The sequence below is a fragment of the Neoarius graeffei genome, chromosome 1 (genome assembly GCF_027579695.1).
Source record: "Neoarius graeffei isolate fNeoGra1 chromosome 1, fNeoGra1.pri, whole genome shotgun sequence".
NCBI classification, from domain to species: Eukaryota; Metazoa; Chordata; class Actinopteri; order Siluriformes; family Ariidae; genus Neoarius; species Neoarius graeffei.
This window is the reverse complement of record NC_083569.1, coordinates 73,626,670-73,645,417: the sequence shown is the minus strand read 5'-3', so window position 1 is coordinate 73,645,417 and position 18,748 is coordinate 73,626,670. Positions and strand designations below refer to the sequence as shown.

The 18,748-nt window shown below is 40.6% G+C and overlaps 1 protein-coding gene across 2 annotated transcripts; it reads right to left on the bottom strand.

The window, feature by feature from the left end:
- Positions 1-470: 470 nt before the first annotated feature.
- ankrd46b (ankyrin repeat domain 46b) lies at positions 471-18,540 on the bottom strand. 2 transcript variants are annotated; one of them, XM_060924274.1, is made up of 4 exons: positions 18,447-18,540; positions 4,932-5,274; positions 4,146-4,304; positions 471-1,973 (listed from the first exon to the last, which is right to left on the bottom strand). In XM_060924274.1, exons 2-4 carry the CDS (start codon positions 5,240-5,242, stop codon positions 1,757-1,759), a joined length of 687 nt encoding a protein of 228 aa, XP_060780257.1. In that variant the 5' UTR covers positions 5,243-5,274; positions 18,447-18,540; the 3' UTR covers positions 471-1,756. The 2 variants fall into 2 exon arrangements, with proteins under 2 accessions (XP_060780257.1, XP_060780323.1); XM_060924340.1 differs by lacking the exon at positions 18,447-18,540 and adding an exon at positions 10,832-11,077.
- Between the last annotated feature and the right edge of the window lie 208 nt (positions 18,541-18,748).

The following is an 18,748-nucleotide window of genomic DNA, read 5'->3' as shown; positions in this document are numbered from 1 at the left end:
TGTTCTAAACTGGCTAATGTTGACAGAATTTTGACCAGCAATTGTTCTTGTTTGCTGAAGTATGACTGAAATTGTTTTGTGAAAGTTTACTCAACCTTCCGATTCACAAAACATTATGTTCGTTTGATAAAGTCTAATTTAACTAACTTTAAAACCAGAAAGGCAGAGATAATGCACATAAAGTAACCTTCCCTGTGTCTATGCTCCATTAAAAAGATAATTTATACCTAAAAGCAAGTTCACTAATATACCTGATGCATTTATATTTTAAAAATCATATATTCTTACACATGCGGCTCATATGGCTATATGGGAGTCGACTCTCAAAGTTCATCTAAAAGAACCGACTCTTTCTAGAACGATGCATCACTTCATCAGATGTACTGTAAAAAAATGTGAGAACATTTCTTAGACGTTTTAAAGTGTTTTTGGTGTTTTTTTAATGTTACAAGAAAACAAAAGTAACAGAATCCATATTATATGTAATTTAATAGTTCATCATCAGGGAAACAAAAAGCTTCCAACAGTAAATAACAGTGAGTGCTGTTAAAACACATTTGAAATATTTACAAAATATCCAAAGGATAAGTAAATAAGCAACTTCCAAAATAACTGTAAAGAGCCTTCATTTAAACACTGATCAGTTTAAACCTGCTGCTGTAGCAATACAGTAATCATCATCACTATATTGAAAAGATGCAACATTTGGTTTTGTGTTCTTAAAATAATAGGTTTTGTGGTAAGCATTGCTGAAAACTGACACAGCCTTAGTCTTTTCCAACCATCTGGACGTTTCAAACATGAGACGTGGAAATGAGACACTTGCACAGACACAATGGAAAGGACAGCCTCTTAAAACACATGCTGCACTAATTTACAACCATTTTAAAAAGAGCCACCTGTAATCTTAAGTGCCCATAATCCATAAAATACCAATTATTAGAATTTCCCTTGCCCTTTTTTTTTTTTTTTTCCACAGACCACTGGTGTTCCCCATTTTACACCTGGGCAAGAAAGCTGAATGAGGAAGGAATAAGAGTTTACACTCTTTTTGGTAACAGTTTCATATAACAATCACAACATACTGACAAAACAGAACGTGGCCAAGCCCGTTAAAGGTATCATGTCCAAGCTAACGACAAGATTATTAGTGAAAAACATTTGTACTGTCTCAACTGTCAAAACATTATATAAAGTAATACAGCACGCATGACTTGAAAGACAAACTAGAGAGAGAATTAACATCGTTTTACAACATGCGTGCGTGAGAATGAAAGAAATTACACTATGAATTAAAATATTAAATTTACACAACATCTCCTGCCTCGTTATATAACTTGGCTGATTCTGGTGAGGAACGGCTTCTTCTGTACTCCAGAAAACAAAGTCAAATGTATTCTCCTAAAGCTTGTCATGAGTTTAGAAGAACACATATAAAGAATTCAAAGTGTACATTCATTCAAAGTAGGGCTTCATTTTGTAAGATTTTTAAACACTGCTCACAACACACCATGATTTAAAACAATTCCTGGCTCAAAGACGTTCTCCCACATGCTTTAAATACGTAATGTTTTAAGGCTTTCTGAAAAACAGCAGCCTGTTCAGCTATGCGTGCCTTAATTTTAGTTCCACACAGCATTAGCCAGAGAAGAGTAACTTAAGAGCTAATTCGTATGAAGAAAATTATTAAAATTGTATAAAACACAGCTTTGCTGTATCTAAGACTAGATTTGAAACCAGAGTGCATTTGCGGTTTTCAGTGGACCAGCTCCAGCTGGCTGGCAGAGAAGGGCAGGACCCCACTCACGTAGTAAGCAATGCCGAGAGAGAGCAGGGCGATGATTACTAACAGCAGGAGAACCCTCCAGAAACCCAGATCCTCCACAAACTCCTGCCAGGTGGAGCGAAAACTGGACAGTACACCCTCACTGTTCTGCAGGTTGGGGTTAAGTAGTGAGTGGCTCTCCATTGCACTAGAAATCGACAAACAATAAATGACAAGAGAATACAGGTAAAAGGCATTAGACAATTAAATAATATTGGCTAGCTTTTTTCGTGGTATATCAGATATATTCCATTCAGCTAGCATGATATCAAACGAGTCAAAGACGAATGGAATATATCTGATATACCATGAAAAAAAGCCTGCCAATATTATTACTATTATACATACACATTCAATGGAACAATGATAGATTTTACAAAAAGTTTGTTTGCAAATTGTCACAGTCGTTCGCTAGTGTGGAAGTTTTACGTGTCATACGTATCTTGGGCATTTTCAATTCACTGCGACAGTTTACTACAGGCACCGCCGGCGAACAAAGAAATGCTTCCGTGCATACGCAGCAGAAAACTCTCTTATTAATATTCATGCTCTGACGTGTAACACCATGTTGTCTTGACAACCATGCAATATCAGAAACCATATTCAACACTCATTCTCCATTAGGTAGAGTGACATAAGACACGTAGGATAAGCGATATGCTAACAATATTGCATGCTATCAAACCAAATGAATGAAATCCACTAGAAGGGAATAAAACACGTTTTTATTCCATCAAAAAGTGTCCTCATCTCATTATCTCTAGCCGCTTTATCCTGTTCTACAGGGTCGCAGGCAAGCTGGAGCCTATCCCAGCTGACTACGGGCGAAAGGCGGGGTACACCCTGGACAAGTCGCCAGGTCATCACAGGGCTGACACATAGACACAGACAACCATTCACACTCACATTCACACCTACGGTCAATTTAGAGTCACCAGTTAACCTAACCTGCATGTCTTTGGACTGTGGGGGAAACAGGAGCACCCGGAGGAAACCCACGCGGACACGGGGAGAACATGCAAACTCCACACAGAAAGGCCCTCGCCGGCCACGGGGCTCGAACCCGGACCTTCTTGCTGTGAGGCGACAGCGCCAACCACTACACCACCGTGCTGCCCCAAAAAGTGTCCTGTATGTCTAATAATACAAAATACTGTAAATCAATTGAGAATTGTTACTTCGCCCGCTACAGAGTAAGCGGGGAGAGGTATTGTTTTCGGTCGGGTTTCTTTGTTTTTTTTTTGTTAACAATTTTACGGGAAAACGGCTGGATCAATCTTCATGAAACTTTCAGGACAGATGGGTATTGGTCTCAAATAGAACCTTCAACATTTTGAGAGTCATCCAGTCAAGGTCACCAAAAAGGTCAAAATCGTTTTTGTTGTGGCTACTGCCTCATATAGAGGCGCTAGCCACTGTCTCATCGGGCTGTAAGAATGTAAGAGTGTAACAGTCGCGCACTGCGCATACACGTGTTCTGATTAAAATGGCCGGTGAGCGTATACAATTCGGTTCATCATTCGAAATAAATGGACTAAAGAAATCGCTTTCAGACGTGTTTATGCTTATTACTGAGGGAAAGTGCGTTCCACTGAGCTCTAGCGCCAGGCCATTTGTGGGAAATAAGAGTTTGGGTCATGGCGACGGCGTGTGTATGTCAGTCTCGGTTCGGAGGTTTCAGTTTCGAAAACTGTAAGAGGTAAGAGTAGAATAATATAAAAGTACAGACACTTGGTACATTTTACTTCTGTGATTTTTAAATTGTTCATTTTTGGATTACGGTTCATTTTTGTGGCTACTGCCTCATAGAGTAAATATATATGCTATATTTACTGTATGGACATGGAATCAGAAAACAATTTTATTTATAAGCAGTAGCCACATGTATCCATAGGGTACCAATTTTTTTCCCCCACAAAATCTTCCTTTATATTCATCGTAAGTGCTACCGGGTGAGGTTTGTTTTGCCTGGCAACACTTGTTTTTGAATGTTTTTCATTTATTAGTTTAATATTAGGGGGGAAAAACAGATAAAAAGAAATAAAAACATCCCAAATAAAATATCCCAAGACCACTCAGTGACATTTTGCTTCAAAATGAAATACCTCAAAATATGTAATAAAAAAACAAAACAAAAAAAAACCCCACAGCTCTAAAATAATTTATTGGGTTCTTTACATATGTATTCTTATCTGGTAACCTATTATGAATACATAAATATATCAGTCTGGGGAGATTTTTAATCACACATAGGCTGCTGGCTCCAAATACACTCCATGTTAACTGAAAGTGGTGCCAGCTGGAGTCTCGTCCTGCTCACCTCTCACTCTCGGCCATCTGCATGGTTTCTAGTTTGGAATGAGTGCCTCTGTTGAAGCCCTTCACCTCCTGCTCCTCCAGACCCTCCAGCAGCCGAATGGCATCTTTATTCACGCCTCGCCGCTTGGCCAGCACCAGAGGAGTCGAGCCATTATGATTACTGCTCAAACACAAACACCACACAGCCTACATTCATGGTGCATCGGTTATTAAAAAAAAAAAAATGTGGGGTAAAAAAATAAATATGCACGAGTTTACACAAAGTTTAACCTCTAGATGATAAAATGTTGTCTTAAAATCAAAGTCCAATCTTTCAGAGTCTTCACACAGCAAGTCATTGTTATACACAATGACTACATACAAGATGAGACATAAATAGCTTGTTTTTCAGCTATTTATACTGTGTGTGCTGTTCACAGAAAATTTTCTTAGCATGAGAAGTTAGCTCTTATTTAGTTAGCTACAAATGGCTGTAAACAGTTGTTTCCACCTCAGACCACTGATGCAGTATTTCATTTTACTTTTTGTTTTTAAATATATAGTTTCTAATCTTGCTGTCACGGCGATAAAAAGATCCTGCTCCTTAGTTCCACGCCAGCAACTACTTGGTGCCGGAGCTGAACTTATTTTGCTGGCTGAGAATCCAGTCTTCTGTAGTGGAAACACATGGCATCCATTCAATATTAAGTAAAGAACCAGTACTTTGTTGGTGAGATGTTAATAGTTTGGAGTTCTCTAAACATTAAGTATATTCATAATGAAATGAGACACGCATTGAATAACTCACCAGATGTCGATTTTGAGGCCATTGGAGACAAGGAACTGAATGGTGTCAACATGTCCACACAGATGCAGTGCCGTGTTTCCTTGATAATCGGTGGCAAGCAGATCTGCTCCAAACTTGTGCAGGAAGCGACAGATCTCCACATTGCCTCGTGCTGCTGCTAGGTGGAGGCCGGTGCGACCCCGGTTGTCACGGATGTTAGGATCACAGCCTGTCTCCAGGAGCCGCCTGGCGAATGCTAGGTCTCCATCAATGCACGCCTGCAGTAATGGTACGCTCGTCTGCGATGTGTCATTGATGAAGACATAGGACATGTCCGAGAGGGTCTCTGAATATTCCAGCGTCCCTACAAAATGGAATCAGAATGATTTGGTGATGTGGAAAAACCTGGCCCATGCAATTTCCCACTCAGTCTTCCATAACGGAAAACTAAGGCCAAGTTTACATTAGACCGTATCTGTCTCGTTTTCTTCGCGGATGCACTGTCCGTTTACATTAAAACGCCTGGAAACGCCGGGAAACGGGAATCCGCCAGGGTCCACGTATTCAATCCAGATCGTGTCTGGTCCGGTGCTGTGTAAACATTGAGAATACGCGGATATGCTGTGCTGAGCTCTAGCTGGCGTCGTCATTGGACAACGTCACTGTGACATCCACCTTCCTGATTCGCTGGCATTGGTCATGTGACGCGACTGCTGAAAAACGGCGCGGACTTCCGCCTTGTATCACCTTTCATTAAAGAGTATAAAAGTATGAAAATACTGCAAATACTGATGCAAATACTGCCCATTGTGTAGTTATGATTGTCTTTAGGCTTGCCATCCTTCTACTTGCAAGTGGTAAGTGATATGCACCGGGATCACACACACAGCGGCTCAGTCCCGAATCACTGCTCGTGTGCTTCACTCGCGCGCTCTGTGAGCTGCGCAGGGCCGGAGTGCGCACCCTCCAGAGGGCACTCGCTGTTCAGGGCGGAGTGATTTGGAGCGCAGGATGCCTGCGGAGCCGAGCGTATCGGTGTATTGGTGTTGCTGTGTGCACGCTAATCGTTTTAAAAACGTTAATCTGATGATCCGCTGATACGGTCTAATGTAAACCCCACCTAAGGGATATTGTGTATTCCCCCGTGACTGAAGGCCTAGTTAACGGAATGCCACGAAGCGTGAACCTCCACGAGATGTAAAACATGCAAGACTGGATATGACGCATCATTCATAAAGCAGCAAGTCCATTGTAATGTAAAACCCAAGCTGAGACATTAGCTAGTGAGCAACATGGCACGAGTCGAGTTGCATTGCGTCTCTGTGGAGAGAGTTCTCTTCCTATTTCTGCACTGTAAAAAAAGAATAGTTGAGAATACTTGAAATTTCAAGGCAACAGTCTGCATTAAGAATTTTATGTTTTGCCAACGATGTGCCCATGATAATCCAAACTATGATAAAACTGTTATCTTTATTAAGAATTCTTAATTAAGTCAATTTTCAATTCCTCATTCTGCCAACATAGATTTCTCTTTTTGCTGAACAGTGGCATTCACAGTAGTACAAAAAGGCAATTGAGGTTATCAGACTTTTTTGGGGGGCTTTTTTCACCTTTATTTGGATAGGACAGTGTAGAGACAGGAAATGAGTGGGAGACGGGGAGAGATCAGGAAACGACCTCAGGTCGGAATCGAACCCGGGTCCCCGGGTTTATGGTATGGTGCTTTATCCACCTGAGCCACACCCACGATGTGGGTTTTAAAAACTTTATTTCAATATTGAAGTTTTGTAATTGTGTAGAACAATGAAAAAAGGCATGTATAGTTTAATGATAAATTGTGATGGTGTCGTGGCTCAGGTGGATAAGGTGCCATACCATAAATCCGGGGACCCGGGTTCGGTTCCGACCGGCGGTCATTTCCCGATCCCTCCCCGTCTCTTCTGCTCATTTCCTGTCTCTACGCTGTCCTATCCAAATAGAGGTGAAAAAAGCCCCCAAAAAATCTAAAAAAAATTGTGATAACCTCAATTGCCTTTTTGCACTACTGTGAATGCCACTGTTCAGCAAAAAGAGAAATCTATGTTGGCAGAATGAGGAATTGAAAATTGACTTAATTAAGAATTCTTAATAAAGATAACAGTTTTATCATAGTTTGGATTATCATGGGCACATCGTTGGCAAAACATAAAATTCTTAATGCAGACTGTTGCCTTGAAATTTCAAGTATTCTCAACTATTCTTTTTTTTACAGTGTGAACATTTGTTTTGTTCAAGCAAAATCTATTTATAACATTTTCTTTGCTTGTTATATTGAGTTTGCCACCAATTGCTTCACATTGAGGCAGTATGATTAGTTCTATTGCAATATATCACAACATCATTTACATCATCACCAGCAACTTCATGACTGGTCAAAACACACAAATCCGATGGTTCCAATTCCCACTGCAGTTGTGGCAAAAGATTACTGTAAATAGTCCTAGGTTGCCAGGGGATAGATTAAACGTTTCAACTTTGCCTTTTTGCTCCCATTTCCCAAACAACACTGTTACAGCACAATAGTGGAAAATATATAGTTTTCAGTGCGAGTATGAATGGGGCATTTCAATCAACTTTGAAAGTTTCTTTCATTTCTCTTAACTAACCAAACATATCTATCAAAATGTAGCTTCAGCATTTAAGAGCTGGAGTGTCAGTTTCATCTTCCTAAGTACAGAACACCTCATCTCATTATCTCTAGCCGCTTTATCCTGTTCTACAGGGTCGCAGGCGAGCTGGAGCCTATCCCAGCTGACTACAGGCGAAAGGTGGGGTACACCCTGGACAAGTCGCCAGGTCATCACAGGGCTGACACATAGACACAGACAACCATTCACACTCACATTCACACCTACGGTCAATTTAGAGTCACCAGTTAACCTAACCTGCATGTCTTTGGACTGTGGGGGAAACCGGAGCACCCGGAGGAAACCCACGCGGACACGGGGAGAACATGCAAACTCCACACAGAAAGGCCCTCGCCGGCCACGGGGCTCGAACCCGGACCTTCTTGCTGTGAGGCGACAGCGCTAACCACTACACCACCGTGCCGCCCCTACAGAACACCTTTCTTGTCTAAATAAAATTTAAAAAAGAAAGAAAGAAACTGTACCGATCATTTTCTATTTTACTTCAGTCAGGATAAAAGGCAGATTCTACCGTAACTGGATCCATTAACCACTTGCCCACAAAATAAGAAATTTTTCTTGTCCTTTTTTCAGTGAGGTAATATTTTCAAGATTGAAAATATGGTATTTGGTCTTCTAAAACAGCACGTCATTTAAAAATACACTGAGTATATCAATAAAAGACTTTTAAAGAATAAAGTTCTATTTCTCTGACATATCTGACAGACATAACTCCCATTTTAAAAATCACTTTCATTATCCCTGTTGCTATCGTCAGTGAATTTCTGTCAGATGACCTGACGATAGACTCGGCCATTATGGATCTTTGGTAGTTATCGTGTGGAAGCAGGCTTTATAATTTTTGGGTGTCAACTAGGGCTGTAACGATATGCGTATCGAAATCGAAATCGCGATACGCAGAGCCACGATCTGTATCACGATACAAGAAGGCAGAATCGCGGTACACCCTTTCAAACTTCTCCTCAGCCCAAAAACAGAGGCGCTTCTAAACTTCAATTTATGAATACTTTACTTTTTATTTAAATTACATTTTAAACTTACTTAAATTACTTTTATTTTTTTATATCTATTAGTAAGTCATTTTTTCGCCGACCTGCGACAATATTCTGCGAGTCACGCAACGTCCACACTCGCCACTGGCAGAGCATTCATTTCTTTTAAGCGGTCGCCATTCTGGTTGCGACGCGGGGAGCGAATCTGTAAACAAGCAGCTCATTGGGTGGCTAGGTGTGCCACAAGCCAATCACAATCACTTGACCGGAAAGGCATGCAGTGTTGCCAGATTGGGCGGGTTTAGGTGCTTTTTGGCTGGTTTTGAACATATTTTGGGGTGGAAAACGTTAGCAATATCTGGCAACACTGAAGGCATGTCTGCTTGGGCGGAAGCCTTCTGTGGCAGTTACATTTTGACACGCGAGCAATGTTTCACCATAAAAATTCCGTAATTTCCATCTGTTTTCCGCGATCACAGAAAATCATTGGCCCTATGAGAGTGAGACAGTGAGAGAGCCACCCCCCCCCCCAAAAAAATCTTAACGGATTTACACGATTTGGAAAAATGACTTTTTCAGAACCGAAAAAAACAGAGCTTCCGGCTCAACAGTATTATTTTGAGAAATAAAACAGTCTTTGGATATACATTTGTTCATTTTTGCATACATATTACTCATTCTCTGCAGTGGTCTGAATTATTTGTTATTAAATAGTTAATGTAAGTAAGTAAATAAGTCAAATTTACTACTTTAAAAAAACATTTAAAAAAAATAGTGGGCGTATCGAATCGTGGGTCAAAAATCGCGATACGAATCGAATCGTGAGTTGGGTGTATCGTTACAGCCCTAGTGTCAACAGATAGAGTTGAAATAGATTAACAGCGAAAAAACTATTTCGTTCACGAGAGAAGCCCACAGTTATTTTTAAAAAAATGCTATCATCAGTCTGTCAGTCAAATGCACCTGACGATAGCAAAATTCAAGCCCTCACCACGCACATGTTGACTGACGCAAAGAGGAAATTCTATTGCGCGTGATTTTTGTGACAGCAGACATTTACTTCCGGGCAAGACTTGGAGTTCTGACAGCTAGATTTCATCAAATAAATCAAGGTAAGATTTTCAGTCAGCTATCCTGACGATAGAAATTTTTGACAATAGAAACACTGAGAATATATTTGTGCATTCATATTTAAGTTTTTCTGGAGGAAAACTATCGCAAGTTGAGATAAATCAGAGCCGCTTGCGACCCTTTCAGCCGACAGGCCATTTCAATGTGTTATTTCCCCGCGAAAGTGACACAGTCGTGTCTATCGTCACTGTTCTGACAATTATTGTTGATATTTCAATTTTGAAAATAAATTTAATCTTTTTTATTTCAATATTTTATTTTATTATTTGGTTCTAGTGATGACGTATTTAATATTATTACTAAATTTGTCAGATTAATAATGTAAGAAACAGTTTTGTTGCTATTGTCATCTACAGTGTCTGTCAGAATATGATGGTAGACGTTAGTTTGTCGGTCAGATTTTGATGATAGAAACCGATGTGTTTCTATTGTCATTTAGCATGTCTGTCATGTCAGGCTTTTATTAATTAGTTACCAGGACTACTGTCCTAAAATTTACTGTGAATGTCCAAGACCCCAAATGCTACTAGAAAAACTTAATAGAATGATCAAAATAATCAATTCAGCAATTTAAGGAGATGGGACTTAACTGGCCTCTGTTATGGTAGAATCTGCCAAAACAAAAATACAGCACATTTTATGAACTGTTATTGAGAAGATCTGTGAGATTTGAACACAGCCTGCATGCAAACAACACGTGTCGGTATATGGCTTTAGCATTGCTAAAACATCAGGAATCGAGAATAGTCAAGAGAAGGCATGTGATAATTTGCATATGAAGTCCTAAAACATTATATTTCAAGCATGTTCTTTGCCACGAGCCACCAAAATTCAGCAAAAAAAAAAAAAAAGAGATAAAAACAAGTGGTAAATGTCAATGGGTACTCTCACAGGAAAGACTGCAACTTCCACCCTTCCTGAGGTGAAAATGAAAACAGGGTTTCTTTTGGGCTTATGAATGTTTTAAGGTGCATGAAAGAAGAAATGTCAAAGCTTAATCACTTACAGTTTTCTTTTATTCTCAATCTAAGGAACACTCAACAGAATTCACATGTACCTAGGTATAATTTAAAAACTTTTGAAATTTTCCATTTATACGTTTGAAATTAACCTCAGGGGTGGCACGGTGGTGTAGTGGTTAGCGCTGTCGCCTCACAGCAAGAAGGTCCTGGGTTCGAGCCCCGGGGTCGGCGAGGGCCTTTCTGTGCGGAGTTTGCATGTTGTCCGCATGGGTTTCCTCCGGGTGCTCCGGTTTCCCCCAAAGACATGCAGGTTAGGTTAACTGGTGACTCTAAATTGACCGTGAGTGTGAATGGTTGTCTATGTGTCAGCCCTGTGATGACCTGGCGACTTGTCCAGGGTGTACCCTGCCTTTCGCCCGTAGTCAGCTGGGATAGGCTCCAGCTTGCCTGCGACCCTGTAGAAGGATAAAGCGGCTAGAGATAATGAGATGAGAATGAGAGATGAGATGAGAAATTAACCTCACAATATTTCTATCATGTTTTACCCATATTCTTCATAAAATCTGACATCACTGTATCTCTGTACACAAGAAATAGCAACATTCAGAAACTCCAATTGTCCTCAGACAGAAATACCTCACCACATGTCTAAATATAATCAAATGAGGGTCTGACTTCCAAGTGAACACAAAAAAAATTGTACTTTTCATGTTGCAAAAGCTGCATGTAGTCAAAATTTGATACTGCCTGTGAACCAACTGTATTCAGGAGAGGACATTATGTTTAAAATTCCACATGAATGCTATTTATCATATGTAGCGAGTCGAGAATTGTAATGTGTGCGTAACACATTGCAGCAGTGAGTAGCATTGTTGCCTCATAGCTCCAGGCTCATGAGTTTGATCCTGAGCTGAGGTTATTAGGGGCAGCCTTGGGCCCAAAGGGTCACCGGTTTTGATTCCTGGGACCAGCAGGAAAAATGTGAGGAGAGTTTAGTGAATGAACAGCACTTACCCCTCCCTCTATATCATGGCTGAAGTGCCCTTGAGCAAGACAACTAACCCCCTACTGCTCCCCTGTAGCTGTAGCATACAGTGGTGCTTGAAAGTTTGTGAACCCTTTAGAATTTTCTATATTTCTGCATAAATATGACCTAAAACATCAGATTTTCACACAAGTCCTAAAAGTAGATAAAGAGAAACACCCCCCCAGTTAAACAAATGAGACAAAAATATTATACTTGGTCATTTATTTATTGAGGAAAATGATCCAATATTACATATCTGTGAGTGGCAAAAAGTATGTGAACCTTTGCTTTCAGTATCTGGTGTGACCCCCTTGTGCAGAAATAACTGCAACTCAACTTTTCCAGTAACTGTTGATCAGTCCTGCACACCGGCTTGGAGGAATTTTAGCCCATTCCTCTGTACAGAACAGCTTCAATTCTGAGACATTGATGGGTTTCCTCACATTAACTGCTTGCTTCAGGTCCTTCCACAACATTTTGATTGGATTAAGGTCAGGACTTTGACTTGGCCATTCCAAAACATTAACTTTATTCTTCTTTAACCATTCTTTGGTAGAACGACTTGTGTGCTTAGGGTCGTTGTCTTGCTGCATGACCCGCCTTCTCTTGAGATTCAGTTCATGGACAGATGTCCTGACATTTTCCTTTAGAATTGGCTGGTATAATTCAGAATTCATTGTCCCATCAATGATGGCAAGCCGTCCTGGCCAAGATGCAGCAAAACAGGCCCAAACCATGATACTACTACCACCACCATGTTTCACAGATGGGATAAGGTTCTTATGCTGGAATGCAGTGTTTTCCTTTCTCCAAACATAACATTTCTCATTTAAACCAAAAAGTTCTATTTTGGTCTCATCCGTCCATAAAACATTTTTCCAATAGCGTTCTGGCTTGTCCTCATGATCTTTAGCAAACTGCAGACAAGCAGCAATGTTCTTTTTAGAAAACAGTGGCTTTGCAATCCTGCCACACACACCATTGTTGTTCAGTGTTCTCCTGATGGTGGACTCATGAACATTAGCCAATGTGAGAGAAGCCTTCAGTTGCTTAGAAGTTACCCTGGGGTCCTTTGTGACCTCACCGACTATTACACGCCTTGCTCTTGGAGTGATCTTTGTTGGTTGACCACTCCTGGGGAGGGTAACAATGGTCTTGAATTTCCTCCATTTGTACACAATCTGTCTGACTGTGGATTGGTGGAGTCCAAACTCTTTAGAGATGGTTTTGTAACCTTTTCCAGCCTGATGAGCATCAACAACGCTTTTCCTGAGGGCCTCAGAAATCTTCTTTGTTCATGCTATGACACACTTTCACAAACATGTGTTGTGAAGATCAGACTTTGATAGATCCCTGTTCTTTAAATAAAACAGGGTGCCCACTCACACCTGATTGTCATCCCATTGATTGAAAACATTGTTCCATCAGAGGTTCACATACTTTTGCCACTCACAAATATGTAATATTGGATCATTTTCTTCAATAAATAAATGACCAAGTATAATATTTTTGTCTCATTTGTTTAACTGGGTTCTCTTTATCTACTTTTAGGGCTTGTGTGAAATCTGATGATGTTTTAGGTCAAATTTATGCAGAAATATAGAAAATTCTAAAGGGTTCACAAACTTTCAAGCACCACTGTAGCTACCCACTGCTCTGGGTATGTGCGTGTTCACTACTTTAGATGGGTTAAATGTAGAGGAGGATTTTTGCTGTGCTTGAGGGTACATGTGACAAATACAGGCTTCTTCTATTACCTTTATTAGTTTTGGTGCCAGCTTTAGGGGTGTTCATGTACGTTTCCTACAGGTTCCCCGGTTTTCTCCTACTGCCCAAAGACCCTTTTCAGTCACGTGACCTTCGTAAATGTGACCACCATTTTGGACATGTAGCGGACTTCGGCTCGAATTAGTTTGAATGCGAGGAAGGCGACAAACGGAGAACATACAAGAAAAAGGAGCGAGATGCAGAAAATACCTTCGCTATCCAGCGACGTAGGGCATTTACAGGGCGAGCAGAGGGAGAAATAAGAACAGTAGCAACGCCGTACAGAAATAACGGTTTATGGCACAGACCCTTTCGGTTCTCGCTCATCTAGCTGCTACAATGACTGCTTAGACTGCAACAATAATACCTAACACACATTTAAGTATCCGTCGTAAAGACGTGAAACTCGTCGAGTGACGAGTGTGTTCACTGATAAGCTAACACAATCTAAAAGTAGACATACCATCACACTGCCCTGGCGCTGTGTACAGTTTACCTTCTACGGTTTGTGCACTCACTATTTGCCATTACTTTCTCCAACCGTTGTGACAGATTACAGGGAACGGCCTGGATTTAAGAGACAAATACATGTTCCTCTTGTTTTGAACACTTATTTGTAGGCAATGCTTAATTTGTAAAGTGGGAGGTCCCGGAGCACAGAGGATGAGCGGCTCCGGTGCGGAAAAAAAGAGGGGGGGAGGGGGGCGCTGCGCTTCTGGGCATGTTTTGTAATAACACTGCAAATTAAGTTCATCTGCAGATATTTTGTGGATGTCGTTTCATGAGAGAAATCACCAACAAGACAGATATCAAAATCAGACATTAACACTAAATAAACTTGCATTTTTTTATTTAATTATTTGTTTTTTTTTTTTGTTACATAGTCAAAAGAGGTGTCGGATCACCGGATCCAGTGTAAATAGCTGCCGGAGCCAACGCCCGAGGTTCCGGAGCGCGCTCCGGCTTGCTCCCCCTCAAATTAAGCGCTGTTTGTAGGACACTGCCTCTGATCTGTCCTACAGTCTACCAACAGCAAAGGAACACAACGCTAGCTAATGTCGTTAGCTAATAGCTACTACAGAAGAACAGAGGTTACAATGGGTTATTTTAGCCTATTTGGTTACACACTCGCCGCCACAGAATGTTAACAGCAATGTAATGCCTTTTCTGGCTAATTTTATTCGTCTTACCTCCAACAAAGTGGTCACTACACAAGCATTGGTATGCAGAGGGCTGCCAATCTTTCCTGTTTATGGCCGCTATCCATCTTCTCCGTCGGGATCCGATAAAATGATAAACCTTGCCTTGTTTGTTGATGGTTACTACATCCAGGTGCACAACAATATAGTGGCATGATGGAAGTCTTGCTGAAAAGAAACACTTTCTTTGCTGCCATTCCTCAATGCTGGCTGTGGTAAACTACTGGTAGTACATGTCCAAAATGGCGGCCGCGTTTGTCGTGACGTCACGTGAAAAGGGTCTATACTAAAACTGACCCTAGGTGTGAGACTGAGAATTGTACTATTTGGGGGGGAGGGGGAATACCCAGAACCAGCTCATCTATTATCAGCAAGTGACGTATAAATAAGTCTCTCAGAATATCAGTCTTGGTTTATACAGTGCTATCCAACATCTTATCACCACAAAATGTGTTTTAACAGAAATGACTAACAGTTTATTAATAGCCAACAAAGATCTGTTGATTGTAGGTTCATGAAATTAGCACAGACACCCTGGAATGGGTGTTACACAATAATAAGCATTTCGTCATGATTTACACTCGCATTTTAGGATTTTAAAAATAAAAATTGCCCACTATCGCCTCACAGCAAGCAAGTTCCGGCTTCAAACCTTGTGCTCGACTGGGGTCTTTGTGTGGAGTTTGCATGTTTTCACTGTGTCTGCGTGGGTTTCCTCTAGGTACTCCGGTTTCCTCCCACAGTCCAAAGACATGCAGATTAGGCCCGTAAAAGGTTGCTACCCGTAAAAGGTAACAAATAAGTACCTTAGAGGGTACTGCCTCAGTGACAAGCTGATGTACCCCAAAGGTACAATAAATACATGTTATTTACCAACTGGGAGGTCCGTATCGTTAAAATACCGTGACCGAGGTCTTGAAAGTATTGAACAAGGCCGAGGTCACGGTATTTCACCATACGGACCGACCTTAAGCTGGTAAATAATATATTTATGTTTTTCTTTACCAAATTCTAACAGAAAACGAGAGCGCCCGAAAGGGAAAACCGAGCCAAGCCGCCATTTTGAATCCTCATTCACTGCTGTAATACAAACTGCTTCCTCCTCGGTATACAAGTGCACTTCCATGGCAGGAAAAAAAAAACAAAACTACATGTTGCCGCCTATATAGTCCCCTATTTATACAAATAGGAGTCATTCAGGATTCAGCCATGTTTTTGCTCGACCAGAGTTATACAGTATTATGACCTTTATATTGCATAAATAAAGCCATTTGGTGAAACTTTGAAGAAGAGATTGTACTGGTTTAAAGTTTTTACCAAACGTAGTATTATGTATTAGGATAACATGGTCCAAAATGGGCCTCATTAACTAATGAGATCAAACTGTTAGCAAGTTACAGGTTTTTAGCTTTCTCCTGAAATGTTTTCTTTTATTTCTTCTTCCTCAGGGCAGTAAAACTCGCTTTCGCTGTGAACACTGTCGTTATCACTATCCATGCTATAAAATTAATGCTATTTTGAATCCACATTCACGGCTGTAATACAAATTGCTTCCTCCTCGGTATACAAGGGAACTTCCATGGTAGGAAGAAAATTACATTTTGCCACCTATGTAGTCCCCTATTTATACAAACTTGAGTCATTCAGTTAGAGGTTTTTAGCTTTCTCCTGAAATGTTTTCTTTTATTTCTTCTTCCTCAGGGTAGTAAAACTCGCTTTCGCTGTGAACACTGTCGTTATCGCTGTCCATGCTGTAAAATTAATGCTATTTTCCTGAGAAATGCTGGCAAAAATTTACAAGATTTTTTATAAAAATCTTAGAAATAAATCTTATAAAAAAGATAAATGTTGACAAAAAAATGCTACCATGTTTGTTATTGTTGTGAATGAGCGAGTCGCCAGAGGTCCGTAAGGGTTGTTTTACAATCAGGGTACAAAGTTTGTGTCCCAGGGGTCCAAAATTCAAACTGATTCAAACTGGTTCTTGTACCAGTTTTTAAGTGAAGGACAAGTTAAAGAACAGACAGGCATGTGTAATAGTTTGTATTATAACAAGATTAAGTGGAGCTTTAAGCACGGCTGGGAGAAACAAATGAAGTGATTCTCGGAGAGGACATTTTTTTTTTTTTGACAATTCAGAATCCACTACTTCCATAGTGCTTTTAAATACAAGGCTGTAAGCTTTGTGTTAGTTGTCTCTAATATTTATGTCCCATTATCTTGACCACATTTTAGGATGAAAATAATCATTTTAGATATGTTATTTTATATTGAAAAATTAGCTGTCTCAGAGAGGACATTTTTTTGACACAATTACATACTAATTTGATCAAAATAGTCTGAAAACTTACTGGCATTCAACATTAAAACTTAACTATGTTTCCAATGATATGGAACCAAATATTTGTTTTATGGTATAAAGAATGATTTAAGTGCATCCCTTTTGGAGCTACCTGTGGTCAAAAAAGCACTTTTTCTAAATGACACGAGTAATTTTGCTAAATATGACATATTGCCATACATTCACCAAAAATAACCTTATCACCATTTTTTTTTGCATGGTAAATAGAGCTATCACAGGGCTACAATAAACAACCAAGTTTATTTAGTCAAGCCTTTTGATATTGAAGATAATAAGTGTTAAATGTGATTTTTAGCTTGCGGACCCTGATTGTAAAACAACCCATAACCGGGGTCTGTAATGTAGGATACAGAGCCGCTCGCCAGCCAATCAGAGCGCAGGATTTGATGGAAACCGCACCGCGTAAACAATAATGTACTTTATTTTCTGAGTGCACAGTGAGACCAAACAGCCAGCCAACCAAACAATTTCAACCTTATTACAGACAGCTTGTTGCCATCCTGTCACTCTCATCTTTCCTTCTGTTGCTAAAACGACCATGTTATTTGATTTCCATCACAAAACGCGTCAGTGTGTGTTTATTGTCAGGACTGAGCAGGTTGGCGATTCCAGCAGACGGAAAGTCGTGTTTCTATGGCACTCCCGAAAAATGGCACAAAACCTGAGGAGTGGCGAGCAGGCAGGGCGTGACGTGAACAAAGGCAAAACACAAACACCCGAGAACAGAAGCTGACTTTCTGTGAACACTGCCTCTTAATTCGGCGAAAAGATTATGGATTAATTTCCTTTTGAAAGCCCAGAGAGTGTGTTAAGTTGCCCTGCTCCGCCTTAGCCACAGTGTTATACTAGACAGGGCTCAGTACACTGTACACTAACAATACCGAGCAGACATCAGTATGGAAACCATCCACAGTGCTGTAGATCCACAGAACCATCCACAGAACCACCCACAGTGCTGTAGATCCACAGAACCACCAACAGAACCACCCAGTGCTGTAGATCCACAGAACCATCCACAGTGCTGTAGATCCACAGAACCACCCACAGTGCTGTAGATCCACAGAACCACCCACAGTGCTGTAGATCCACAGAACCACCCAGTGCTGTAAATCCACAGAACCATCCACAGTGCTGTAGATCCACAGAACCATCCACAGTGCTGTAGATCCACAGAACCACCCACAGTGCTGTAGATCCACAGAACCATCCACAGTGCTGTAGATCCACAGAACCACCCACAGTGCTGTAGATCCACAGAACCATCCACACTGCTGTAGATCACATTCACGAGTTCATTTAACTGGTTACGCAGCTTTAAAAACAAACAAAAAAACTAAGAAATAGAGCCTTAAACAACTCACTACGCATATCAAAGCTGCCTTTACTGCGCTAAATTGCATGCCTTTTACCTGTTTATAATCAGCCAAATCAGTTGAGAAAATATTATTTCGCAGCTGTTCCACAGTGACACTGTTGTTTGTATTGATCCTGGATGAAGACACTGCAATGATAAACGGGTTTAAGACTAAAGCGCCACAGCGCCATCTAGAGGATTGGAGAAGGATTAGTCAAATTACATGACATGCCCTCAGAAGAAAGAGTGGTGTAGTGGTTAACACTGTTACCTCACAGCGAGAAGGGCTTGGGTTCGAACCCAACGGCTGATGAGGTTGATTACCTTCGTCTTAACAACAAAAGACACTCATTTCAG